This window comes from Coloeus monedula (assembly GCF_965178545.1).
Source record: "Coloeus monedula genome assembly, chromosome: Z".
Classification (NCBI taxonomy): domain Eukaryota; kingdom Metazoa; phylum Chordata; class Aves; order Passeriformes; family Corvidae; genus Coloeus; species Coloeus monedula.
The window spans coordinates 52,509,383-52,534,441 of NC_138822.1; the positions used below are offsets into that span (position 1 = coordinate 52,509,383).

The 25,059-nt window shown below is 37.5% G+C and overlaps 1 protein-coding gene across 2 annotated transcripts in view; it reads right to left on the reverse strand.

Moving 5' to 3' along the window:
- HOOK3 (hook microtubule tethering protein 3) overlaps positions 1-25,059 on the reverse strand; it is an 87,375-nt gene that overhangs the window by 55,707 nt on the left and 6,609 nt on the right. For both annotated transcript variants that reach the window (XM_082301642.1, XM_082301643.1), the window contains exons 2-3: positions 17,312-17,397; positions 7,110-7,182 (exon numbers count right to left, since the gene is read on the reverse strand). In XM_082301642.1, the coding sequence (XP_082157768.1) occupies positions 7,110-7,182; positions 17,312-17,397 (159 nt within the window). The remainder of the gene's footprint in view (positions 1-7,109; positions 7,183-17,311; positions 17,398-25,059) is intronic.

The following is a 25,059-nucleotide window of genomic DNA, read 5'->3' on the forward strand; positions in this document are numbered from 1 at the left end:
ATTAATCCACTTCCTTTTGGATACAAGTGCCAGAAGTTGATTCCTTATTAAGATATAGGAACATTCTGATTGTCTCCATAATGACTGAATTTTAAGTCATACAAGAAACAAAAATTCATTTGGACCTGAAAAGTGACAAATCAAATACCCTGACAACCTAGAAACAGAACTGAAGCGGCTACATTGTAGTAAGTATATGGAAGAGACAGTGGATGTTCCCATAAGAGCAAATAGGCAGCTTACGCCTTTTACACCAAAGCACATTCTTTTTCTGTACTACTACACACAACACAGCACAGTTCTGTAAGAGCTACAACTATTTCTTAGCTGTCTGCCCAAGAGCAACCAAGACCACCACTCAAAGGCAAAGCACAATCATAACCAAAGTCTGCAACAGATTTAAGAATTTAAAGAAATTAAGAAATTTTATTTTTATGTCAAATCACCACAAAGAATACTGCACTGATTGGAACATAATTTTCAAACTTGATTAGTTAAAATCTTCTGGTTTATAATTTACCTGAGTCTGCTGCAGAAAGAGCCACAGAAACACAAGGGCCGTGTTGCAGAATTTAAGTCCAGTTTACCGATGAGAACATTGTGAGGAACCTTGAACTTGAACATAATCCCAAAAAAATGAGAAACCAAATGGAAAGCATCCACCTGTGAAATACTTCTTTTCCCCTCTCCTTGTAAGCATTTTTGAATTAAAATCCCTTAAACACAAAGAGCCACCCTCCTCCATGTAACTTTCATAGAGCTTAGAGTTGAGATACTGGAACAAAACCAATATTGATCAAAATTTGTCATGAAAACCAACATATAGGGCAGCATCCTTGAAAGAAGACGACAGCAAACAAACTGAAAAAGAAATCTTTGCAGTCCTATTTCATTCCACTGTCAATCAACAGTACCAGCGTAGCTTGTTTTCAAGAACTATACCATCTTTGCATCTGGCACATAATCACAATTATGAGGTTAAAGCAGCTTCTTTATAGACTTCTTTTAAGACTAAGACCGACTTAAACTTAACAATGACCTTCAGTATTACTCAGATGGCTCTCAATTTTTTTTTCTAACTTACTTGCAATGAATATACTTAGATGGTTTTATTGCACCTGGAAGAGAGGATCATCATAGGGAAACTACGAGTAACATTTTGTACTTTGAAATTCAATTGAGTAGTTCCAGTAACATTCATGAGGTCAAAGCATGAACAACAGCCCAAGAAAGTGTTAAAGACAACTAATTAGATCAGAATTCTAAGTCACAGCAGGTGATGGTTGTTCAGAATTACTTTTCACTTTCTTAAGCACATAGGGAAAACCTAACTGTGGTTAACAAAGACCATTCTATTATGTAATGGCAGAACACAACAGACAGAATTTCCAGTATAGTCTGTGACTATAAAGTACTAAATCATTGTTTGAATGTCAAACCCATGACTACATTGGATGCCTGTTTGCTTGCATCAGCAACCCGAGTTCTTCCTTTTCCATAAAAATATACACTCTACCCTCCCAACACCTTTTAACATCCATTCCCTGCAGCCATACTTCTGCTGGAAAAGATATGAAGCTTACTGGTAAAAAAAGCAACTATGCTTTATTCCACCTCAAAAATTTGTTGCAGTTCAAAATAGATGGACCATTAAGTATTTCTAGACAAACATCTATCCATTTTCAATCTCTTTACGATCTGGCCTTTCTGTTTTACTTTCCCAATCTCATATTATGAATGACAGTATATCTGCTTTGAGCTAATGCATCCACATAGGCAACCTGAATATTCTCACTCCTTCTTTGAACACCTAAATTTCACTAATACCCACAGCAGAGTTGTGTGGGTGTTCTCTATGCTAAATTATCATTACCCCCTCAATTAACAGCCATCTTGGCTTAGTATAGCACTACATACTAAGCACACAGTGTTTAGAACGATACTGATGCTTATGACACAGCATTACCTTGATAACTGACTGGAATGAAAGCAGAGATGATGTGATCTGCCAACACCATATGACTTAATGGTTGCTTAGTTTCTCTCCTGTTTTTCCTTTTATTCTCACTTGTCATATGAAAACTCTAATTAATTACAATTTACTTACTGTTTCCAACCTCAGGTTTGTAAGGGCAGTCTGTCTAGATTTCTCTCTTTACAAATATAGTTGTGCAAAAAAGGGAAAGGCTGATGAAGTGGACAATAGAAAATGCCCTTAAGCTTGTGATTGTTGATAAAAAGGGAGCATGGGTTATCTAACTTCTTGGTTTTTTCTCCAACATTAGGACAGTCAGTCCACAATTTTGCATTACACTTATATCACGTGTATGACAAACCTTTTTTGTGCTGAAGGCTCTGAATAAATTGGCTTTTCTTTTTGTATTTCAGATCTTGAATAACCTCTGGAAGTGTTGCTAGGGCACACTTTCAAGTGGTGTGTGAATTCTTAACCAATGGGCTTTGGATATCTCATTAAGTTACATTTTTACCCATTTGCAGTTAACAGGTGGGGTGGGGGGTGGGTGGCATGATGCTGTGGGTGGGTGTGTGCATTGTTTGCATCACTCTCGCAGGCATTTGGTTTCTGATTTAAACTGCGTTTTGCAGGAGCGTGTCTCATCACTGATTATAGATGGCACCTAGAAAAAGACTAGGCTACCCCTCTTCAGATGGTCTTCTACGAGGAAAAAAAATCCCCAAAAGAACATATACAGACACTTCCCTGAGTTAAACGACAAGGAAAGAAAAATTAAATGTAGCGCCGAAGACAAAGAGCATTCCCACATTCAACTTATACTGTTGACTTAGGAGTTAAGGTTATATCAAAAGAGAATTAAATATATAGTTGCTCATTAACTTTTTGACAGAAATGAATGTCAGCTTCCAATACACCTATAATCTCTGCTTCTCACTTGTAGAAGAAACATTCACATGACAGGTTTCCAGCCTTATCAGGTAAACACCTTCTAAAAGGCTGCTGGAAGTGCTCCCTTCTCCTCCAAAAGAACCAGAAAAATAGAAATAGAAATAGAAATATGATACTGTACACTGAAAACTAGCTCCAATTATTCCACCAGTCATGTCAGCTTGTACTGAAAAAGAATTCAGAGCTAATGTAACAGTACCACTGTAAGGAGTCAAAATTAATTCTCAGAAATCAGATTTTTTTACTTAGATTACAGCATTCATTGGTTATTCCATTTTGCCATACTGTACCAAACACACAGCATTCAAACTGTAGTAGGTGGTAGGTGCCAAAAGTTTAGTGGTTCCTGTTATTCAGTAATGGAACTAACAGAGCCTGCTACTATAAACATCACTAAAATTGTACTTTAAATTGATACTGTAGTCTGAATGCCAAAACAAAAAGCTCAGAAGAAAAAGTCAGAAATCAAGCTGAACAATTAAATTTCCTTCATTTCCTAAGCTTCCCACACTGAATGGAAGGGGGTGGGGGCAAAGGGTGACAATTTTATGCCATCCCTCAGATAGCCAACAGTTTATTCTGTAACTGCCAAAACTGACAATGTATGTATCAAATCAGTAACTTTTTTCTTGATTAGGGAATTTCATTCTTGCAAAATTCTAGCAATTAAATTATTTTCTAACCTGTTTTTCATTTTGAATAAAGGTATTATGTTCAAGATGTCATCTTCCTCAGCCATGAAATACTAGGTTGTACACAATTTGAACTTGGACTATATATAAGTATTCATTGTACACAAGGAAAGAGTTAATGTCTTTGCTTTTTCTTTTTTGTAAACCATCATAAAATTGCAGGTAAGGCAGCAGTGAAAAGTTTTTTTGTTGCCTAAGGGAAAACACAAACTACTGTATTCACTGATGTATGCTACGACCATGAAATTTTAACCCTGAAGAAATAATATTTCTCTACTAAACACAGTAGACAAAGATCTGTGACCAGAAATGCTTGCTGAATGGTTCCTACATTGCAAGTTCCCTTTTTCTCTCCCGTGCATTGCTCAGTTTCTCAAGTCTGGCAACTTGCCCTGAAACCAAGACTGTAAAACATCCCTGTGATTTTTTTTTTAAATGGTACAGCAACAGCAAAAACATTGCAGTTACCAGAAAGCAAAATGCTAAAAAACCCCCAAAAACCAAAACCCCAACCCCCCCAACAAACAAACAAAACCAAAAAAAACCCAAACCAAACAACCAAACAAAACCAAAACAAACAAAAAACACCAAACCAAAACAACCCCTGCCCAAACTAAACAAACAAACAAAACCCACCTCAGCCTTATGTTCTTGTTTTTCTCCATACGGAAAACACACAATTTAAAATTAACTATCACATCACTTGTTACCTCCTCCCAGGTAAACAGTGACAGGCCTCAAGATGCGCCAGGTAAGTTTTACATTAAATATTAGGTAAAAAATTTTCATGGAAAGCATTGTAGAGCATTTGAACAGACTGCCTAGCAAAACGGTAGAGACATCATCCAGGAAGTGTTCAAAAAAGTGCAGATACAGCACTTGGAGACATAATGGGTTGTGGTGAATACAGTGGTGGTGCTAGGTTGATGACTAGACTTGATCTTAAAGGTCTTTCCCAACTTTAACAATTCTATGATTCTATAATTTTCTGAGTGCTTCTATGAACAGTGGTTAGATGGGCTGTACAAGGCCTACACTAACCTCTACCAGCCCTCCTAAACACCATTTCACAAAGCAAAACTTCAAACACATTACATTTTAGATTGTTTTTATGTATTTCCCCTACTAGACTGGCTCCTTTACGTGGTTCAAGATACCAAGAGCTTGTACAAGTGGTGACTGTTATCCCAGATGGCATCAGAGGCAAAGAGCGACCATGTTTAGCAACAAGAAAATAATGCAGCTCATTATCACATTTGAGATAATCCAATTATCACTTCTCATGGCACTTCTCAAAGGATGATGGGAAAGCTGTATTCTAGAGTCATGCAAGTATGATGCCCACATCCTAAATCTAGTAATGAATATATTTCTAAAAGGAGGTTGTAGTCAGGTGAGGGTCAGTCTCTTCTCCCACTTAGCAAGGGACAGGACAAGAGGAAATGGCTTCAAGTTGCACATGGGGAAATTCAGATTAGGTATTATGAAAAATTTCTTCACCACCAGGGCTGTCAAGCATTAGAACAGACTGCCCAGGGAAGCAGTTGAGTTACTAGCCCTTGAGGTGTTTAGAAGAGGTGTAGATGTGGAGCTTAGGGACATGGTTTAGTGTGGACTTGGTAGACTTAACTTGATCTTAAGTCTTTTCCAAGCTGAACAATTCCATGTATACAAATGCACAGACTGGAGTGTTCCTACAAGCCAGACTATAAATGAAGGACTGGCTGATAGACATTTGGAAAACTAGACTACTGATAATGTTTACTCACATATAAAGAATGGTTGGCAAAGTACAGGATTACTTTTCTGATTAAAAAACTTGAGTTCAAGTATCACAATTGTGGCTTTTAGTATTCTTCATGAAAAGGGAAGTGGTCTATAAAAATGTATACAAAAAGCTGATTATACATATTTCTTAAACAGAACAAAAAAAGTTTAGTTCTTGTTTACATGGATACATGAAAAAGGAGATGGAATGACATCAGCAATAAACTGAAATTTGACCTGACGCTTTTCCAACCTCAGTCACATAAGCAAGTTACTAGATTACTCAGCTTTTTTTTTTTCACACCTACTAAGCTTTTACATCTGCCGAATTGGTGGGAGACATAAAAATAAAATATTTATTCCTCTAACTCCATATGACAGTTATAGAAGCTGCTGTTCCACTTTCAATCAGCTCAAATGCTATTATAACAAAGTTCTCAATTTGTTATTCTCCACATTTAACAGCCAAGACTTCAATATTCCTTAGAAGAAAATCCAAAAAATATTTTAGAGAAAAGTAAGACCTTGTATCCAGCCGTTCACTTGCAATTCCATACAATTCTTTGAGAAGTTCATTTATATTAAGTGCTTTACATGCAGCAGAAGCCAAGAGAGTTCTAAAGCTTTCTTAGGGATCGTGGTTTTTATTCACCAGTCAGTCAATATATCCTCATCAATGTACCCTCACTTTTGCCGGCAGCCCTAGTAGACAAAACACTCTGAAGCATTCCAGACTCCACACAGCTGGCCAGACAGCAGCATCCATGCTGATAGGTTTCCTGGCCAAGCCAAAACATAAACAGCAGCAGTGTACTCCATCTTTGTCTCAGGCAGCATTCTGCCTGTGTGTCCCTGCAATTCAAAGAGTGATGTAGACAAGCCAGTAAGTACTAGAGCATTTCACAGCTGTAGACCTTCCCCAGATGCTCAGAATGGGCTTTGGTGGCTGGAAAAAAATGGTTTTACGGGAAACAAGAACTAACAGTAAAATCGTAACTATTTTTTCCCCCAAATTAGTCAGGCTGAAAATGGAAATTTAGAAAAGCACATACATCATTCTCTGAACAAACTAGTCAAAAACCACACTAGCATGTACATGTGAGACTGTGCTCTTCAGATTCTAAAGCAAGATGTTCCTCATTCATAGTTCTTGCAAATTCTATTTCCTTCAGGTTTGCAGAGAAGTACTAGAATGCCAAGCGATACAAATTACCCAGCAAATAGACTGTGGTTAAAAACCATGCTGAGTAGAAACACAGAAAAAACACTACTTCCTCCCTTAAAACTCAGTAGTTCTGCAGAGCTGACAAAGTAAAAGGAAGCAACGCTTTGTCATTTTTCTTCAAAGATACTGCTTATTATGTTCTTATTTTTATGCAGCTGCTTCTCAAAAAAGCTGCTTTTTTAAAAGCTGCTTTCACACTGTACATTAAAAAAAAAAATCTCATTCAACACTTGAAAAGTGAGAGGTAATTGATGTATAACATTTACTTTAATATTTTCCTTTTAAGTCATTGAAACCTATTTACAAATTCAAAATGTCTTTGCTAAAACTGTGCAGGACAATACAACATAAAAACAAGTAAGTGTAATTTAAATGGTCTAAAATTCAAAATGCTGTCTATAAAGCAAGATCCTAATCCAAAAATGTGTGACTATTTCGACAAAATATTGTATTAAGAACTGAAATACAGATTCACAGACAAGCAAAGTAAGTCAAATACCTTCAGCCTCCAATTATCTCCTACTTCTGTTTTGATTCTGTTCAGCCAATTTTCATCAAAGTAAGCTGGATCTCTGAAAGATAAAAAGTGTATTCATTAAAAACAGGTTACAGAAATTGTGAGTACACATTAGTCATTAAGCTCCTGTCTCAGGTTTGAGTTAATTTAAATGACTACCTCTTGTATCTGACACATTGCCTGAATATAGTAGTTCAGAATCCTGTCACTACTCACTTTTCTAAGATCTTGCACCCCGTTGACAGCACAGCTTCATTGTGTGCCATGACCAGCTTATGCTTTTGAGGAAGCTTTTTTGTATTTTGAATGCATTTTGCCAGTTCTCCCTCCATAAGTCCTACCTCTTAATTTCTCTTCTGGTGCTGCAGCAATATTTAGTTGCATTTCTTAAAAGCATTAAGAATTATTCCTTTTTCGCGTATTATGGATCCCTACCATTGTACACTGCTTACAACTATACAGCTTCTAAAATAGAAGCCCGAAACCAAACAATACATATGCTGTCGTGATACAGTGAGAATAGCTAAAGAGTATCACTGAAGTTTTTATGACTGAGAACACACTTCACTATTCCACATACCAAACACTATCAGTTTTTGCAAATCTCTTTTCATAGTAACCCTACACAAATCTTTTTGTGAACACCCTTCCTCAGAAGTTTTTCTGTCCCCTGCACTTTTGACAAGGCAATCAAGAAAAAGAACAGAGAACTCCTACTGCTTGCAGAGTATACTTCTATTTCTATGAACAACTTCTCCCTCTTCATTTTCCTCCAAGCATCTTCCACAAGCTGCTTCTTCAAGACACCTCCTGAGACTCTCCTGCTGCCAAGCTCACCTAAAAGGCTAACATTTTCTACTAAAAGGCTAACATTTTCTACTGCTCAGTTCAGTCAAATTTTCCCTTTAATATACAGAATTTTGAAAATTATATAATCAGAACTAAGGAGGAGGAATGTACTACTTATAACTGGTTTTAAAGGAGTAGGCAAACATAAGGAAAGGCTCATATTTCATATAACATAAAAAGTTAATACAGTCATAGTGAAAAAAAAAGCCCTTTCTGTTGTTAGCAAAAGGCTCTTAAGAATCTGTGTTACTGTTTCAGGTGAAGTACACTATTTTCTGGACTTACACTGCTGCATTTACCACTGATTACTATTACATTTTCTGCTGTACCCTCTACACAGAAGGGTTCTGGACTGAGCTCTTTTTTCATGGGCAAGATGCCGTGAGATCTTTCAGCAAAACTTCACGAAAACTCTGCATATGCCTGGAGATTTAAATAACATCCATATCATATATACTGCAAACCAGCAATTACATCAGTACTTTTATTAGAGCACAAACTTTGTAGCCACACTTTGCATCTGATGCACAGTACATGCTGTATTTCATCTCCCACAGTGTCCTCACAATGCATCAAGGTCTGCAAGCTGTACTACAACTACAATACACAGCAATGGAGGAAGATCACAAACAGCAACGTTTCTCTATTGACACACTTCCATTGCTATTTTTACACACTTTGTTACAGACTCTGGTGAAGATTACAGCATATTTCCTTTCCTTTGACATGGCATCTGCAAACATATCTGGAAGAACAGCTTTAATTACTAGTTAAGTTGATGACTCCAAATTACTTCCATTCATAAACAGTACAGTTCTAGCAGAGATGTCAGAATCTTAAATTATGAAACAGAAAAAGCAATGTCTTATCCAGAGTATCATCTGGTTTTGAAATAAATATTTTCAAATAGCTTTCAAATGTCCTCTCTGCCACAAGAAGACAAGTAAACCTAAGAACGACATTGATTCAATTATATATAAGATCTCTGAGACATAAAGAAAGTTCACATTCAGCTTTCACATGAAACAAATAGCTCTCCTTGCAAAAAGCCTTACTTAAAACGTCTTCGTTTGGCTAACTTCCACTCAACTACAACAAAATCATCTCAACAGTAATAAAAAGAATGACAGCTCAAATACCATTTTAGGTGTGGAGTTCAAAAAGCACCCTGGTGACTCTCAAGAGGGTCTTCTGGGAATTGCCAACACACAAGTAAGCTTGCTTAACAGACTCACAATTACAAAGGATTTATGCAGCTGAGAGAGAAAGTAGGTACGACCTGTGCTTCCCCCTCAAAAAAACCCAACAGCACTTCCTTAGGGATTGTATCTTATAATTTTAAGGGTTGCACCTGGCCATGAATATTTTCAGCTGCTTCAAGACTGCAGTGCCATGAATATACCAATCCTTGACATACCATTTTCAAGGTAAAGGTTCTAAGAAGCAACATGGGTAAGTATAAACAACATCCCACAAGCAAAATTATATTTGAACTGACTGGGTAGCTAATATTGCATATCCAGTTTTCAACAATAACAGCACCAATAAGTGCATCAGCTGAGGAACAGTAACAAGATTTCAGAGTTAGGTCCAACTCACTTCACTCTGGAAGCCTTAGTTTCAGCAGAAACTAAGCAGCTTTTCTCAGCTACTACTGTAATAAATGGTACCCATGGACCAGCAACTGTCTTTTACAGTCTTGATGGAAGTCATAGGCTACCTAAACCCTTATATACGTGATCAGACATGCTTACGGAAGGTCCTGGAGAAATAAATCTAAACTCAAGGTGGTAGTCTTCTTCCATAGATCCCATTTGGTTTTTTATTTGTATGTATACAAAACTCATGGAAGCATCCAAGGGCCCAGCAGCTGATAAGCACCTCACTTGAAATCAACACTATGTAACAGTAGTCAAAATAGCACCAACAACTCTTTTTAGAGAACCTTCATGCAGGTTACACAATAATTAATAGCACACTGCAAAAACACTTTGCTGGGAATACAACAAGCAGATGAGCAAAAGGTTGGGTATCAACACCAATCAAATCTAGAATGATCATCCTTTCCTTAACATAAATAACCTACCATTACAATGTTCTTTCTCTTCAAAAGTTTAATTAAAGTTCATTACTAATACCAACAGCAATGCTCTCTCTATATAACAAATTACTGGAAATAAAAACTTTTCCACAAGAACTTCTAAACATACTTTTAAAAAGGGGCTTCCAGATTGTGGGAACCCAGAGTGCAGAGAGTATTTCTCTGCCTGTTTTGAAGGGTTCTACCCCCCTGGACAACACTGGTTTTGACCTTCGTCCATGGAGAAAATTGCCTACCCTCTGGGAAGAATTAGAATCTACACTGGTGTGAACTAGGTGATAGAATACTATGTAAGATTGTCACAGGGTGAAAAATTTAGAGGTTTTGGGTTTATTAATATAGTAAGTAGATAAAAGCAAAAAACATCAAAATGGAGAATCCTTGTAGTTTCCAGGTTTCTTCCTCCTTCTTCACCTACTCCATTTTCTGCAGTATTGGTAGTATAGAATGATTGGTCACAAAATGCCGCAGTACAGGGTTACGCGGAAGGATAGTTCATTAGGCACTGGTAGAAAAGTAAAAATATTGTACGGTCTTAGTGGCCATTGGTTAGTTTACCTTTAAAAAGTCTTGAGCTTTCCTGCATTTTGCCTTTTGTATTTTGCTCTGCTTCATGCTATGCTGTTGGCTTGTGAATTACTGATAAGATATAATAAACAACCTGAAGACCAAGAAAATACAGAAGTCCCGTTCGTCTCTGACTCCTTGCAAAGACTCTAAAAAGTCTCCCCCATCAGGGGAGACACAATTAAGATGCAGCCTGCATCACCAGATGTTGGGTCGTTCACAGCCCTTGCAGCAAACAAGTCTCCCGATGCTATATTTCTGGGAATCAGGATTCAATCGAATTCAGAGTTCTTTAACTGCCTTAGGCTATTTCATTCGGAAGCAACAGCATTTTTCTTATAGTGTTTAAAAAAGCATCACCTAAGCAAATATGAAAATGTGTGTCTGAGAAGAGAGAAGCTAAACTATCAGAAAATGGACTGGAGCATCATCATTACCATGACATGGCTTGTGCATGAGCTAAGTATTCTGAATTCAGTAAGTTCCTGAGCCTAGATCCAAACTTACACAATCTCCAGCACTGGATAACTTTCAGGTTTAGAAAGGTATTTGTGCATCAGTTGATTGCTGCCTACTATCTGAGTAGTACTGCAGATAACTGGGACTGTTCTTCAGAGCACAAGATACTTATGCTTGTTGTTAATGTTCTATCACTTCATGTGATGTTTTCAGCAGTGCTCATTTATACCATCTCCATCTTATTTTGTATGCAAATTTTCCTTTATTTAAGCAATCATCTCTCTGCATCACAGATGCCAAAAGACAGAAATACTCTTCTGAAGAAAATCAACCCACAGAGCATGTAGTATAACTCATGATTATTACTCATTTTAACAGAGGTACAGTAAGCTGCTTCAAGAAACGTGTTTACAAAAATTTCCCTCCCCCAGCGATATACAAAAGCATGGCTTTTGTGTTCTGCATGTGTCAAAACATACACAGCGTGTTGCAACATATAATGTAACAAATGAATAATTCATTGTGAGGGGCACAATGCACAGATGACAGAAGAAAATACAGACCACTTCTTACACTTACCAAGGCCAGTATGACAGAGCAAGAAATAATCAAAACAAGAGGGACACCTGGTATTAAACAGTCTCCAGAGTGGGATGAAAGGCAAATTTTAAAACATAGTATAAAATGGGAAATCATGTTATTCTAGGGATATCAGTGGACAGTGAAAACATCAGTGCACAAGCTACAAAAAAAAAAAGGATGTCATTCAGAAGCAAGCTATGGCACTTCTACCAGCAAAAGCTACACAATTTTAGGTAAACAGCCTACTCATAAACAATTTAAACATTTTCTTTTGCTTCCACTGTTTACTCCTGGAGTACAACATTCTTTAAAATAATCATCAACACTGATTGTGTACAGGCATTTTATCTTACTGTATTTCATATCAATCCTACTCAGAGGGATCAATAACTATCACATCTGAATACAAACAATGAATCTTACAAAATAACACACAAAAGATAAGCTCAAGCATAGGCTGAATTTCTTCCTGCAAGATAATACAGTTAGCACTAGAAAATTACATTCAATGATACTTTAACCTGAATCTTGAAGACAAAGTTTTAATGCTATAAAGAAAGAAAATGTCCTTCACAAATTTACCAACACCTGCTTTTTAACAGCTGAAACTGTAAGCAAAACGTTCATGCTTGGTTACATAGAACACATTTCTGCTATTTGCTATCGCATACTACATCAGTAGTGAAAAGCTTCTGAAGGTGTCAATTTCCTCTGTAACCTTTTCTTCTGACAGCTTCTTCCAGCAGTTTTGTTAAAGAAAATTCTGCTACATTTGTTGTGATGTCTGGCACTTACCTACAAATGGGCTACTACCCTGAGTGCAAAAAATATTGAGGATGATGTACAAAAAATTAAGAAGCATAGAAGAAACTGTTAACCCCTTCCACTTAGCACAAGGCATAGCTGTTTTTTATCAGCTGATGAGCAAGCAATGTTCTTCCTTTTCGGTTTCCTCTTTTCTTCCTTTTTCTGACAATAACTCCTACAGTTCTGTTTTGTGCAAATTTTCTGTATGTCTAAAACGACTAATTCCCCGAACTAGGGATCTGTCAAAAATTGTTCCTCATCATGATCTACTATCTCACATCCTCATAAGTACCAGTGGGCTTTTCCTGTGAAGGTAGATGTAAAAAAAAAAAAATAATAATAATTAGAAAGAATAGAGTTCACTAGTAAACTTTTAAGCTTTTTGGAAGAAATGCTATCCTCACTCCCCTATGGAAATAGATCCAGATCACTGGATCACCCCAACAGCTTTAAATTTTCATCAATGCTCTTCACTTGACTTCTTTGTTGACAGTATTTTCTTCTTTCATAATGAACTCTTTTCCCTTTTTTTTTTAATTCTCACTGGATATATTAATCTGCTCTTTCAGCTATTTTTTAAATATTAATTAATTTATTATAGTAACATCCTGATGTACACAAAAATTGCATCATCAAAAGTTAGAGAATTCTCCCCTCCCTACCTTTACCTAATTAACCTCTCATTACTATTAGGCTCAAAAAACGCACACTTATGAAGAACCTTAAACAGGAGGCAGCTATACTGAAAAGCACCCAATTTTCAAGGAATACAAATTACAAAAATAGTAGTTTATCCTTCTCAGTGGAATAAGAGTAATGGCATTTAAGTTCTATCTGTAGTTAAAACAATAAATTTGTCCTTTGAAGACTAACTTTTTTGAGAGATTTTCACAACAAAGACACAACTATTCAAGTTTTCACTGCAAATTATATGTCTGCAGTGACCTGGTGCTTTCAGGCTTGTTCTTTGCTATTTAACTTCACTGCATGACTTTTCCAAATAACCTTACGCATGCAGCAGCTATCTTCCTGTTGTACAGTTCTGCATCTGCAAAAATTGTCTTCTACACTTGCTTCATATTGTTGAAAATGCCCTGACTCCCAGATATGTATTCTTCCTGTTGTATCTGTTCAAAGGAGCAAAAGGAGGATTTCACTCCTAGTGTTGAAATTGGTTTCATTTTCAAGAAAGATTGTTTAAAATGGTTTTGTCAACAGGCTCCTGATCAGTTTTCCAGTTAGCTATCCAAATGCTGATCCCTGTGTTTGACCTATATTTCAATCTCATGTCCAGGGAAAGAAACAATGCTTGGCTATTCTACAATCCTTGGTTTCCGCTTCAAAAATCAATCAGACTAATCTTCTGTTACTCTTCTTATCTTGTACTACTTATCTTCTGTTTATTCTGTTTTATAAAGAAAGGACAAAAAAGAAGCAATAATATTTTCTCTCAAAATTGTTCATGTTATCATTCCTGTCATACAATCCAAGATCAGATTGCTCCTGCTCTTCAAAAGTTTATCTAAACAGGAATGCAGTCAAGATTTAGCAATACTGTTGTTAAATTTCAGCATGAGAATATGTCTGTTCATTACGTAAGTAGGCAAAATGTCAAATCTGAAGCACAACTACTGATGCCTTTTCCTGGTCTTAAAATCAAGACTCAAACACAGAAGGGAAAAAGGGATTTTACCTTGGTATTTATTTTAAGGATCTTTAGGTGCACTGAAAGTGCACATCCAGGTCAAATGCACCACAATGCACACCACAGTGCCCCCACCAAAAGATCACGTATAACATTACAGGTCTTACTAGTTAGCATATCTATCAAAAATTCCCTAATGAGAGGCTTGAATGAGCCCCCCTCCCCAAGGAACCTTCCCCATGATGGTTCTATCTTAGTTTACAGAATGTGTTCTGGAGAGGACCTTGAGGTCTGGAGCACACTGATCTGTAACTATGAAACTTCTAAAATGTTTAGTCTCCTAGCTTAACAAACAAGTCCAAGAATGTAGGCAAAAAGCACTAAGAATACAGAAGTTGTAAAAAGGTATAACAGGGGTATAAAAGAAAAGGCAAAAAATCATCATGGCATCACTACCATAAAGTAGAATAGTAAAATAATTTTGGCATGTTCACATTATTATATAGGGCATAAAGAAAGAATTATAAATTGTTTAGTTGGTCTTTATATTTAGCTGGAAAAAACTGAAGAATTTCTGTTTCAGTGTCAGCATGGCAGTTGTTACAAAAATATTTTAAAATAATGCTACAGAAATGCAATATTTGTATTGTATATTTATTCTAAAAATATCACTTCATCAACTTAAAACAGTATCTTAGAACCATGTGCTAAAAAGTCCTGCTTTATTTGACTACATTGAGATTTCCCTTTTCCCCTTTTTTATTCTTCCTGTGAACTGGCAGCCCCTTCTCGCACTAGGAGGACAGCTCCTGCTCCTGAGAATCTGCAACTATAGAACAGACTCAGTGCCCTCAAGCAGTTACAGTCCTAGGAGCTCTGTCAAACAAATCATCTGTGTTCAGTAAACCTGAGCCATGCAGCAGCACAAGAGGGAAGCGCTAAGCACTAGCACAGGATGGAGGACTCTCATCTTCTGACTAACATCATCCAAGAAGGCCTGTTGCTTGCTCGGGGTTTGAATTCCTGGCATTGTTGAAAGACTGCTGAAGCTTGTCCAACCCTCACACTATTACTCCTCCTGCTCTTCCACCTGGGCACGAGTGGTACAGCTAGGGAAACCTGCAAAGTGCCGAGTGTGATTATGTGGCTTTGGAAGCTATGGTCAAGGCTCAAGTAGCATTCTCCCCAGTTACATCAGTTAGTGAGGAGGAGGTTTGAGCAGCAGACAGATCCTGCAGGTCAACAACCAGCTGCAATCTAGTGTTGGCAACAAAGTTTTGGTTTCAATAGCCACTGAACCCTTTTGAGAATCAAGGACTGCTAGGAAGAGATGGGATCCACCAGACTGTGGTGGGCAGACACATCTTCACTAATGGGCTGGCCAAGGTGGTAAGAAGAGTTTTATAAAAGTAACAACAGAAAAATGAACAGTAAGTGACAAAGCAGTGGACTCTGTTGAAAAACTAGGGGCGAGGAATGATGTGAACAAAAGATACCTCATAGTCAACAAAACAGGGCCAGGTGAAGTGGGATCACCCCAAGCATATGCACACAAATATAGAAAGGCCTAAAGAAGAGCACTCTGGGGAGAGCTTCATTCTTGGGAATCAGAATGACTGGATGCATACATGGAGTGCTTGTGCACTAATGCATGCAGCATGGCGAACAAATAGGAAGAAGCAGAGCTCTGTATGTAGTTACAAAGTCACAGTCTCACTGGGATCATGAAGTTGTGGTAGGATGGCTCACATGCCAGGGCTGCTGCCATGAACATACACAGGCTCTTTAAGAAGAACAAGCTGAGAAGGCAGTGACAGGGAGACGCCCTTCCTGTGAGAGAGCAGTGGGAATGGATGAGCTCTGTCTTAGGATGGATATGAGCCAGCTGAAAGATTATGGGACAGGATGACTAAGCAGACTAACATAAGTGACACTGTTACAGATTCCTGCTACAGACTGCCTGATCAGGATAGCATCTTCATAGAAGAACTGATCAAGCATGACGGAGGTAACTGGATAGCAAGGTGGGCTGAAAAATGGCTGAAATGCCAGGCTCAGAGGTTTCAGAAGCATGAAATCCAGCTTGAGGCCAGTCCACTAGCAGCATACCCAGTGGGTCAATACTATTAAATGTCTTTAATAGAGACCTAGATGACGGGACAGAGGGCAATTTTTCATATAATACAAAAATGGAAGGAGTGTTTGATACACCTGATAGTTGTGTTGACATTTAAGAGAAATTTGACAAGCTGGAAAAACACATTGAGAGGAACCAACCTTACACATTTCAGAAAAGATAAGTGCAAACAAACCCTATTCACCAGTATATACTGGGGGCCAGCTGGTTGGAAAACAGCTTTTCAGACAAGAAACTAGGTAGAAACCAAGTGGAACGCACTCCAGCAAGGTGTCCTTGCAGCAAAGAAGGCCAAACACAACCCGGGCTGTGTTGGGAAGATCGTTGCCAGCAGGCCAAGGCAGGTACTGCTCAGATATGTTAAACCTGTATCTGAATTGCTGCATCCTGGACTCCCCAGTATGAGAGACACCTGGACATACATAGTAGTTCAGCAAAGGGCAATTAAGATGATTAACAGACTGCATTTTCTGTCAAATGAGGTGAGACTGGATGAGTTGTGTTTGTTTAGCCTCAAGAAGAGAGGGCTCAGTAGGATCTCACCAATCCTGTGTATAAATAACCTAATGCTTCTTCTTTATACACTCACATAATCTCAGTGGCGTCTAGTGAACAGACAAGGGATAGCAGAAACAAATTGAAAAGTACTTCCAACTGCAAACAACTAAACTGACAGTTCCATTCAGTTTATCACAGTAGTTTCATTACATTAAACTAATTCTAACAACGATCAGGACCTTACCTTGCACTGATTTCAATTTTAAGTGGGAATCTGTAAGTTCAGTTTTAATTCAGCTTACTTTCCAGTAAGTTCACACCTGAATAAACTCTTCCCTAAAACAAAACTTTTTAAATTTAAGATAGTTATCTGTAAACAACAGAGAAAAAAATCATTAGTCATGTTCCAGTTTAAAGTACCATCTAAGCCACATTCTTACGGAATACCAACCAAGTTTGAACTAAAACACATGTAAATATAGAAAAATGTACAGATAAAAATCCTCTGTATTTAATTCATTAAGTAAACAATTACTTACATTTTTTGAAGGACCTGGGCCATCACAACCCCACTCGTTAAATCTTCCACAGTCTGGCATGGTGCCTCAACATTAAACGTTTGGATCTGTGGGAGAAAGGAAAAAGTTATCTTTTTCTCCTTCAATGTCAAGGAATTTTCAAAAGTTTGAAAAAAATGATACCAAACAGCAAACAGAATAAATGCCACACATTTAGTGTACATATTAGGTTTAAAAAGCTTTATATTTAATAGCCATCAAAGAAATTGTTTTCTCAATAAACTTTGCTACAAAAATCAGTATTAAATTCTCCAAAAGGCAAACAAACTTTGCTACAAAAATCAGTATTAAATTCTCCAAAAGGCAAACTTTCCACTGCATTTTCTACTTACTGAAAGTGATCAGTGCATTAAAGTACTTCCATATATTCATGTGCATATACTCAAGTACACTGTCTCAATCAACAAAAGTAAGAAACTCAGTTTTTAGAAGAAACACTGAACCCACAGAATGCTCATCAGCTCCCCACAATGAGAAGACAAAATGTAGATTGACTTATATATTCCAAACTTCATTATTCCCTGCTATCAGACGGAAGAGAAGAAGACGATGCTGTTAAACCATAATTGGTCTATGCACTACTAGCATTCTGAGTCTTTCAGTCTGCTGTATTAACACAGTGACAGGCACTACAGTCCACAGCAAAGCATTTTTCTTCCTTGCTCTCTTGGTGAGAAGAATCAGTCCACTTCAGGACAATCTTTTTAACTGGTCTAACTTATTTGATAATTTATTTTAAAGTAACATTATTTTTAAATGATGTGGATGATTTTGCAAAAGTAATTTTGATGGTACTATTTGGGGGATATCTGCCTAGTGTTCTCTGCTACTATCCTCCTCCTAGGGGAAGCCTGGGCTTATTTGTAGAAAGCACTACTCATATGCACAAGGGATAAGACAGTCTACAAGAGCACTTGCAGCTTCAGAGCACATAAATGTTAGATACATCAACCATTTTTTTTCTGAACATAATGTACGACCATTCATGCTTTAGTGGCATCTGAAGGAGTAACAGTGATCAGTCATTTTCTAATAAATACCCTTTATATGTGTGTCTTAGAATAAAAGACAATTAATGTAACAGTGTGAAATTTTGAAGGTCCTTCTCTGAGAAGGCTCTCAAAAGGTCACGTGCACAGTAACCAGATTCTTCTTACACTTTTGGAATAGGTATAAGCACTCTAGGTCATGGAAGGTACAACAGATCATGCAAGAACTCTAGCAGTGCCATTTAACATTAATTTGGAGTACAGGCACCTAGGTGAATTTTCCTTTTTTTTTCCCTTTATTCTGGAGAAAAAAAAATAACACTCTATTAGGAAAAAAAAAGCAATGATATCCATGAAGAGTCAAAAATTTAAGCTCTCAGAGCATGTTTCCTGATCAAGTTCAACTGTGACCAGTCAATCATGTCCATGTTCCAAAAGCACATGAATAAATTACTGAGTGGCATATAAAACAGACAGAAGTGACCTCTGCACTTCTGATTCAGACTTTCTTACAGCATGGTCTGAGCTACTTTAAAAAACCAAACCACAGCTGCTTCTCTAGAAAACCAAGAAGCCATCATAGATTGTCAGGACACTAGATGCAAATTGGAGTGGGTGGGTGAGGAAAAAAAACCCACACATGAAAACACAGCATAACAGGATATAACACTGATTTGCTATTTTGCCAGAAAATTGAATTTACCAGTAGTCTCTGAATTGTGGCAACACTGTTGAAGGAATACAGAGACAATTTTGAGTCCCCAGCTCAGCAACACATTAAACAAGAAATAATACTTTACAGCTAAAAAAAAAAAGGGGCTGCAATGATACCATGGATGCTTATGCTTGAAGAAGTTCAAGATGCAAAAAAGAAAGAAATTATCAAGCATAGAAAATGGAAACGTTTTTCTAATTTTGCATATTATACCTTTAACTAATGAAAATTGAAATCACTTTGCTGCACAATAGCCAAATCAAAAAATCACTTAAGAAGTACTGCTATTACGGTTTTGCAGAAATAGGCAACGTTAAATGTTATTTTCAAATAAGCAACAGCAACATAATTAAGGTCTTCAGAGTTTTTCAGATTTATTTTGTAACTTGATATATGAAACACCACCTTGACTAAATAAAAGCGTATGTAGATGATACCACTACACTGATGGTTAAAGAAAGATGACTAAGCCTCTTTCCAAAACACAGAAAAACAAGATGCACATTCTCTGTTGTTTTGTATATAATTTTATCATCATACTTCCCCAACACTTTACATAAAGAAAAAGGTCAAAAGTTTCACTAAGGTTCAGGTAACCTATCTGAACTATTTCTTCCTCCCATAAACATACATGCAAGATTGCCATTGAGGAAAATAAATGTTTTTCATAGTAAGCTGTCAAAGAACAGAAAGAAAGACTTAAATTAACGTAACTTTTATCTTCACTCATGTTTAAATTTTATAATAAATGTCTTTGCTTTTATATTTCAACTGTGTCAAATTTATGCTGCAAAACATTTATACAAATCTTAAAAAACAATGAAGTATATCCTTTTCATATGCTTCAGCAAGTATCCTTCAGAGATATAAAAGTAACAAATTTCCTTCAAAAAACCTTACATAAAACAGCTTTTCAAATTTGCATCAAAGTTAAACTCCTATACCATTCTCAGCTCTACAATATGCTAAACCCCTCTAGGAAAGCGGAGTTCATTTTCCAGAACGGAGAATATCCTAACAATGTGGCAATGCATACACAGAGTCCAGCTATGGAGAAAAAGGAGCAAATTTGTGTGTGTGTAGGCCTCTAAACAGCTATTCAGTAACAGCTGTTAAAACAGTGCTCTTCCTGTGCATTGTGATGTATCTCCTTCTGGAAGACTTCTCTCCCTTCCTGCAGGAACTGCTCCTCTGCTCCTCCTTCTTGAGTGTTTGCAATGCAATCCTCATCTTTAGTTCCACAACACTGAAAATTAATTCCTGTTTGCTGTTATGATTCTTGGGATTTTTTCCCCACTTCTTGAACCAGTGTATGGAGTCTGTGGGCACACATGAATCTCATGGATGCAACAAGGCCAAGTGCTGCATCTGGGTTGGGGCAGCCCCCCAATCAACACAGTCTGGGGGATGAACAGATCGAGAGCAACCCTGCTGAGAAGGAGTCGGGGGTGCTGGTGGGTAAGAGGCTGAAAATGAGTCAGAAACGTGCATGGCCAGCAGGTTAAGGGAGGCAATTTTCCCACTCTACTCCTCTCTCATGAGACCCCACCACTCTTTTATGTCCAACTCTAGGGTCCTTAGTACAAGGAAGACATGGACCTGTTGGAGCAGGTTCTGAATAGGGCCACAAAAATTATGAGAGGACTTTCTTCCTATGAGGAAAGGCTGGGAGAGTTGGGGTTGTTCAGTCTGGACAAGAGAAGGCTTCAGGGAGATGTCACTGTGGCCTTTCAGTAGTTAAAGGGAAGATGGGGACATACTTTTAAATAGGCCCTCCAGCAACCAGAAAAGCAGTAACAGTTTTAAACAGAAAGAGCATAGATTCAGACTAGATACAAGGAAGAATTATTCTACGATGAGGGTGGTGAAACACTGGAACAGGTTGCCCAGAGAAGTGGTAGATGCCCCATCCCCAGTAAGGTTGGGTTAGGCTCTGTGCAACCTGATCCAGTTGAAGATGTCCCCACCCAAACCCAGGGGGCTGGACTACTTGATCTTTGAAGGTCCCTTACAACACAAACTATTCTATGATCCTATCACACAAGAGTCTGCAGAAAAAAAAGGGGTAAAGTAAAAAACCCCAGACACTTGACTCAATCACTAGGTCTAGTAAGCCTTCATACCTTCCATCAACTATCATGTAATGAAAGAGAAGGGTACTTTAATTTTACTAAATATTAATCCAGATCTCTGATCCACACGGACATGAACAGTAAATTTTTATACAAAGCTTAAAATAAGGATTAACAGGTGACAGTTACAACGTAAAGGAGGCTATCATTGGGGACTGAATAATTGCTTCAGGAAGACAAAACCTTAGAAAATTTACAGTTCCTCATTACATGTATGGCTAGAGAGGATTTGTTAGCTACTAGAGATAGGATGCAAAACTGTTTTTCATGAAAAACACCTTTGATATGAAGGTAAGTGAACTGGACAAACACTCAGTTGTCAAAGACAGTAGGTAAAAACCAGGATGAAAATGTGATGGGGAACTCAGCATAACATGAAACTTGATGGGGAAAAAAAAAAAGTAAAAAACAAACCAAAGCAAACCAATTCCACCTCAAAGACAAAAAAAATTCTCAATGACCTTTCCCTTCACAACACTAAGGGATAATGAAAGACTTGCTCTTTGCTGAGTGATTATATACACAGCTTGGTTTTTATTACTGATACAGTTACGTAATAAACCTTTTAAGTATGGTTTTGCAATAATACCTCAAATCGTTGTTAGTGGTTCTTAGCAGATAAAACACTGTGTGACTGGTTACGTTAAGTATAAACACAACAAACAGTAACACCCAGTTACCAATTTATCTGAGCAAAGCACTCCCCAGTCACTGCTGGGGGATAAACTTGGCATCAGTCCACAGATTCTGACCAACCTGCTTGTTTCTGTTGGGTTTTGCCACTCTCTTTCCCTCTCCTTATCATTATACTTATTAGTACTGTTGTTATTAGCATATTTAGTGCTATATTATATTAATTATTAGTACTATTTTATATTGATGTTCTCTCTAGCCTATTATTACTATTATTGTTGCTATTTTGTTTCAATTATTAAATTTTTCTTATGTCAACCTGAAAGGCTTACCTTTTCTTTCCCATTCTTCTTCCCACTGGCAGGGGAATCAGCAGGGAATGAGCGAGCAGTTGTGCGATCCTTAATTCCCAACAAGGGTTAAACCATGATATCATCACTTCAGAATTATTAATCCACTATTTTCCTATACTTTTGGAACTGACTATGCAAGCTTACAGCTAGCTGCCATGTAGAGCCTAGAACAATACCGTGCCACTACAGAAGAAATAAATCACATAGACAAGACACAGAGAAGTGGCTATGAAAGGAAACAAGAAAGGAACCAGCCTCACTGGGTTGGATGCAAAGAGCACACTAGAAGAGAAGATTAAGGTGGGTGGGATACTTCTGTTCTTGCACATTAATCCTGTACTACCTACAAGTTATGCAAGAATCTCACTAAAATAACGTTTACTCAGCTTCAATGCCTGGAGGAAACCAGAATATAAATTCTTTTCACAATGGCAAGATAATTACGTGATACACACAGTTGTTCTTCCTCAGATGTAAAATTCTTGTATTGAGACAGATCTTTCAAACTAGAAGTGGATTCCCATCCTAAAAGCAGATCCTATGCTTTTGGATAACCTTAAGGTTTCTTCACCCATTTTTCTCCTCACAGTTGTTAGCACTGCTATCTTCTGCGTGCACAGTCATGGCACAAGCTGTTTTTTCATGCTTTCCAAGACAACAGCAGACTGCATGAAACCAACAATGGGGAAACAGATTCTCTAACAAGCAGCAGTTTTATTCCAAGATTTGAATTTGTGAATGTTTCCACTGATTTTTAGGTTGTCAGATTTTCATTACTAAAATATCAAAAGCTACTTTGCAATCCAGCTATAATGCCAGGCACTCAATTAGCCCAACAATGAAATTACAAGGCTTTTATATTACTGGTCAGGGTGGGGATTCTTCTGGGGAATGACCCGAATATGAATTTTTAATTAATTTCCCTCTCATTTTATGTATATTGTGTTTAACCCGAAATATCTGAAGAAGTCAAAGCCAGGAAATAGCTAAATCAATACATTTTATTCAAAATGACACTTTTTCAAATATTAAAGATTTCCTTCACAGAAACACAGCGCAGAAGTTAGAAGATACACCTTTGATACCTTAGGTTTTAACTTCTATATTTTTCAAATTCTGTACTGCTCGGTGTGTGACTCTGAAGTTTCTTGTAGCCTGTAAACTTCTGCTCTCTCATGCTAGGTAGACATAACAAAGCCTCTCCGGCCCTGCTTTCCAAGGACACCAGGACTGTTCTAGGCCAAAAGTATAAACCAAAGAGCAGCTAAGGTGGGGGGGCAAGCTGAGGGGAAAACTGAAGCTTTAACTGGAGAATTAACCCTGCTGTGCAAATGAACCAAACCTATAAAAGGGTGAAGAACTCGTGACCTGGGGTCCATCTTGGGGTCCATTTTGGCAATAGCCTGTAGCTGCCAGGGTGTACCTTTGAAGGCCTTTCAAATAAATACCTATTTTATTCTTTCACTCCTGTCCAGTCTCTGTGTCTAGTAGGCCTCTTAAGGTATCACCTTAACTAAAGCTTTCTTACTCAAGGAGTTAAGAGATGAGAGAGCCATGACAGCATAACACAGTTACTACTGCACTGTCTTGGCATTGCCACTAAATTGCTGCTAACTGAAGTGTTCAAGTATGACAAATTATTAAGGATACAATGAACAGAGTCTCAAGTCTGAATGGTTTTTGGTTTAACCATTTCAGAAACATTAATGAGAAGACAAGCTAACCTACCAACTCCTGTGGTGAAAATGAATGTATTCCTGTTTTCAGCTAAAAGCCAGATGAGCCAACAGATGAAAAAGAACTCTAAACAGCATTTGCAATGAAGATAAAATGAAAATATAAGACAAAATAGAAAGGCCCAAAGCAACACCATAAACCAATGGCTCTTTCCAGTCAATGCTTTCTCTTCTCAAAATACAAGCTACTAAGAAAATGCAAAACTGCCAAACATTAAATCAGTGCACCCATGTTTATAGGATATGTACATTCACATTCCACCAAGCACCAATGAATTCTAGCAAGCTTCAAAAGTGCCTTTTAAGACAAAAAATATTTTCTCATGGCAAAAAAAACCCTAACCCAAAACACAAATGGTAGGATTTCCAGCAACCAGCAGCTTCCTCTGTTAATCGGAGTGCAAAAATTTCCATCTCTACTACTCAGAAGTGACAAAATAACACACTTATAACAATGTCATATTAAACACAGAAGTAGGGTATGTTCTACCTTCAGTACTCTGACTCACAGAAGCCTAGATGATAATTCAGCCCATAGAATTAGGACACATGAAGTTTCACCGAAGAAGGATAATGAAACTTTTCTGTAAAAAGAGGTGTTCAGTGAACAAAAGAATTAAATTCTTTTTATTCTGAATGAAGATGGCTAGGCTACTAGAAACCTGAACAACATCAGGCAAATGTGCCCAAATTGATCCATACTAAAATAAAGAACAGGCAGCAAGACATAGCAACTATGTGAGGGCACAGGGCCAAGTAAAGTCAATTAACTTCTTGGCTAGCGGCTAGTCAGAGAAACTTCCCAAATTTATACCTATTTCTAGTATTACTTAAACAACAAAACAAAAAACCCCAAATCAAACAAAAAGCAAACAGAACAAAAAATAAATAAAAACAAAACAAGAAGCGAAAAGAGATGACAGCTTTCCCCTTGCAAAATACAAAAGAAGAATAACAACTATTTAAAGCCTGTAACTCCAACCTTTGCTGCTATAATTCAGATGAGAAATATTGTCCCTATTGACAGGTGAAGGAAAGAGCTCTCTTCCCCAAAGGCACAGAAGATAAATCCAAGAACACTAAGTTCTACTGAAATATCATCTGCACACACTTTCTGATCAGTGTGGAAACACAGGCGTTCACAGAATCAC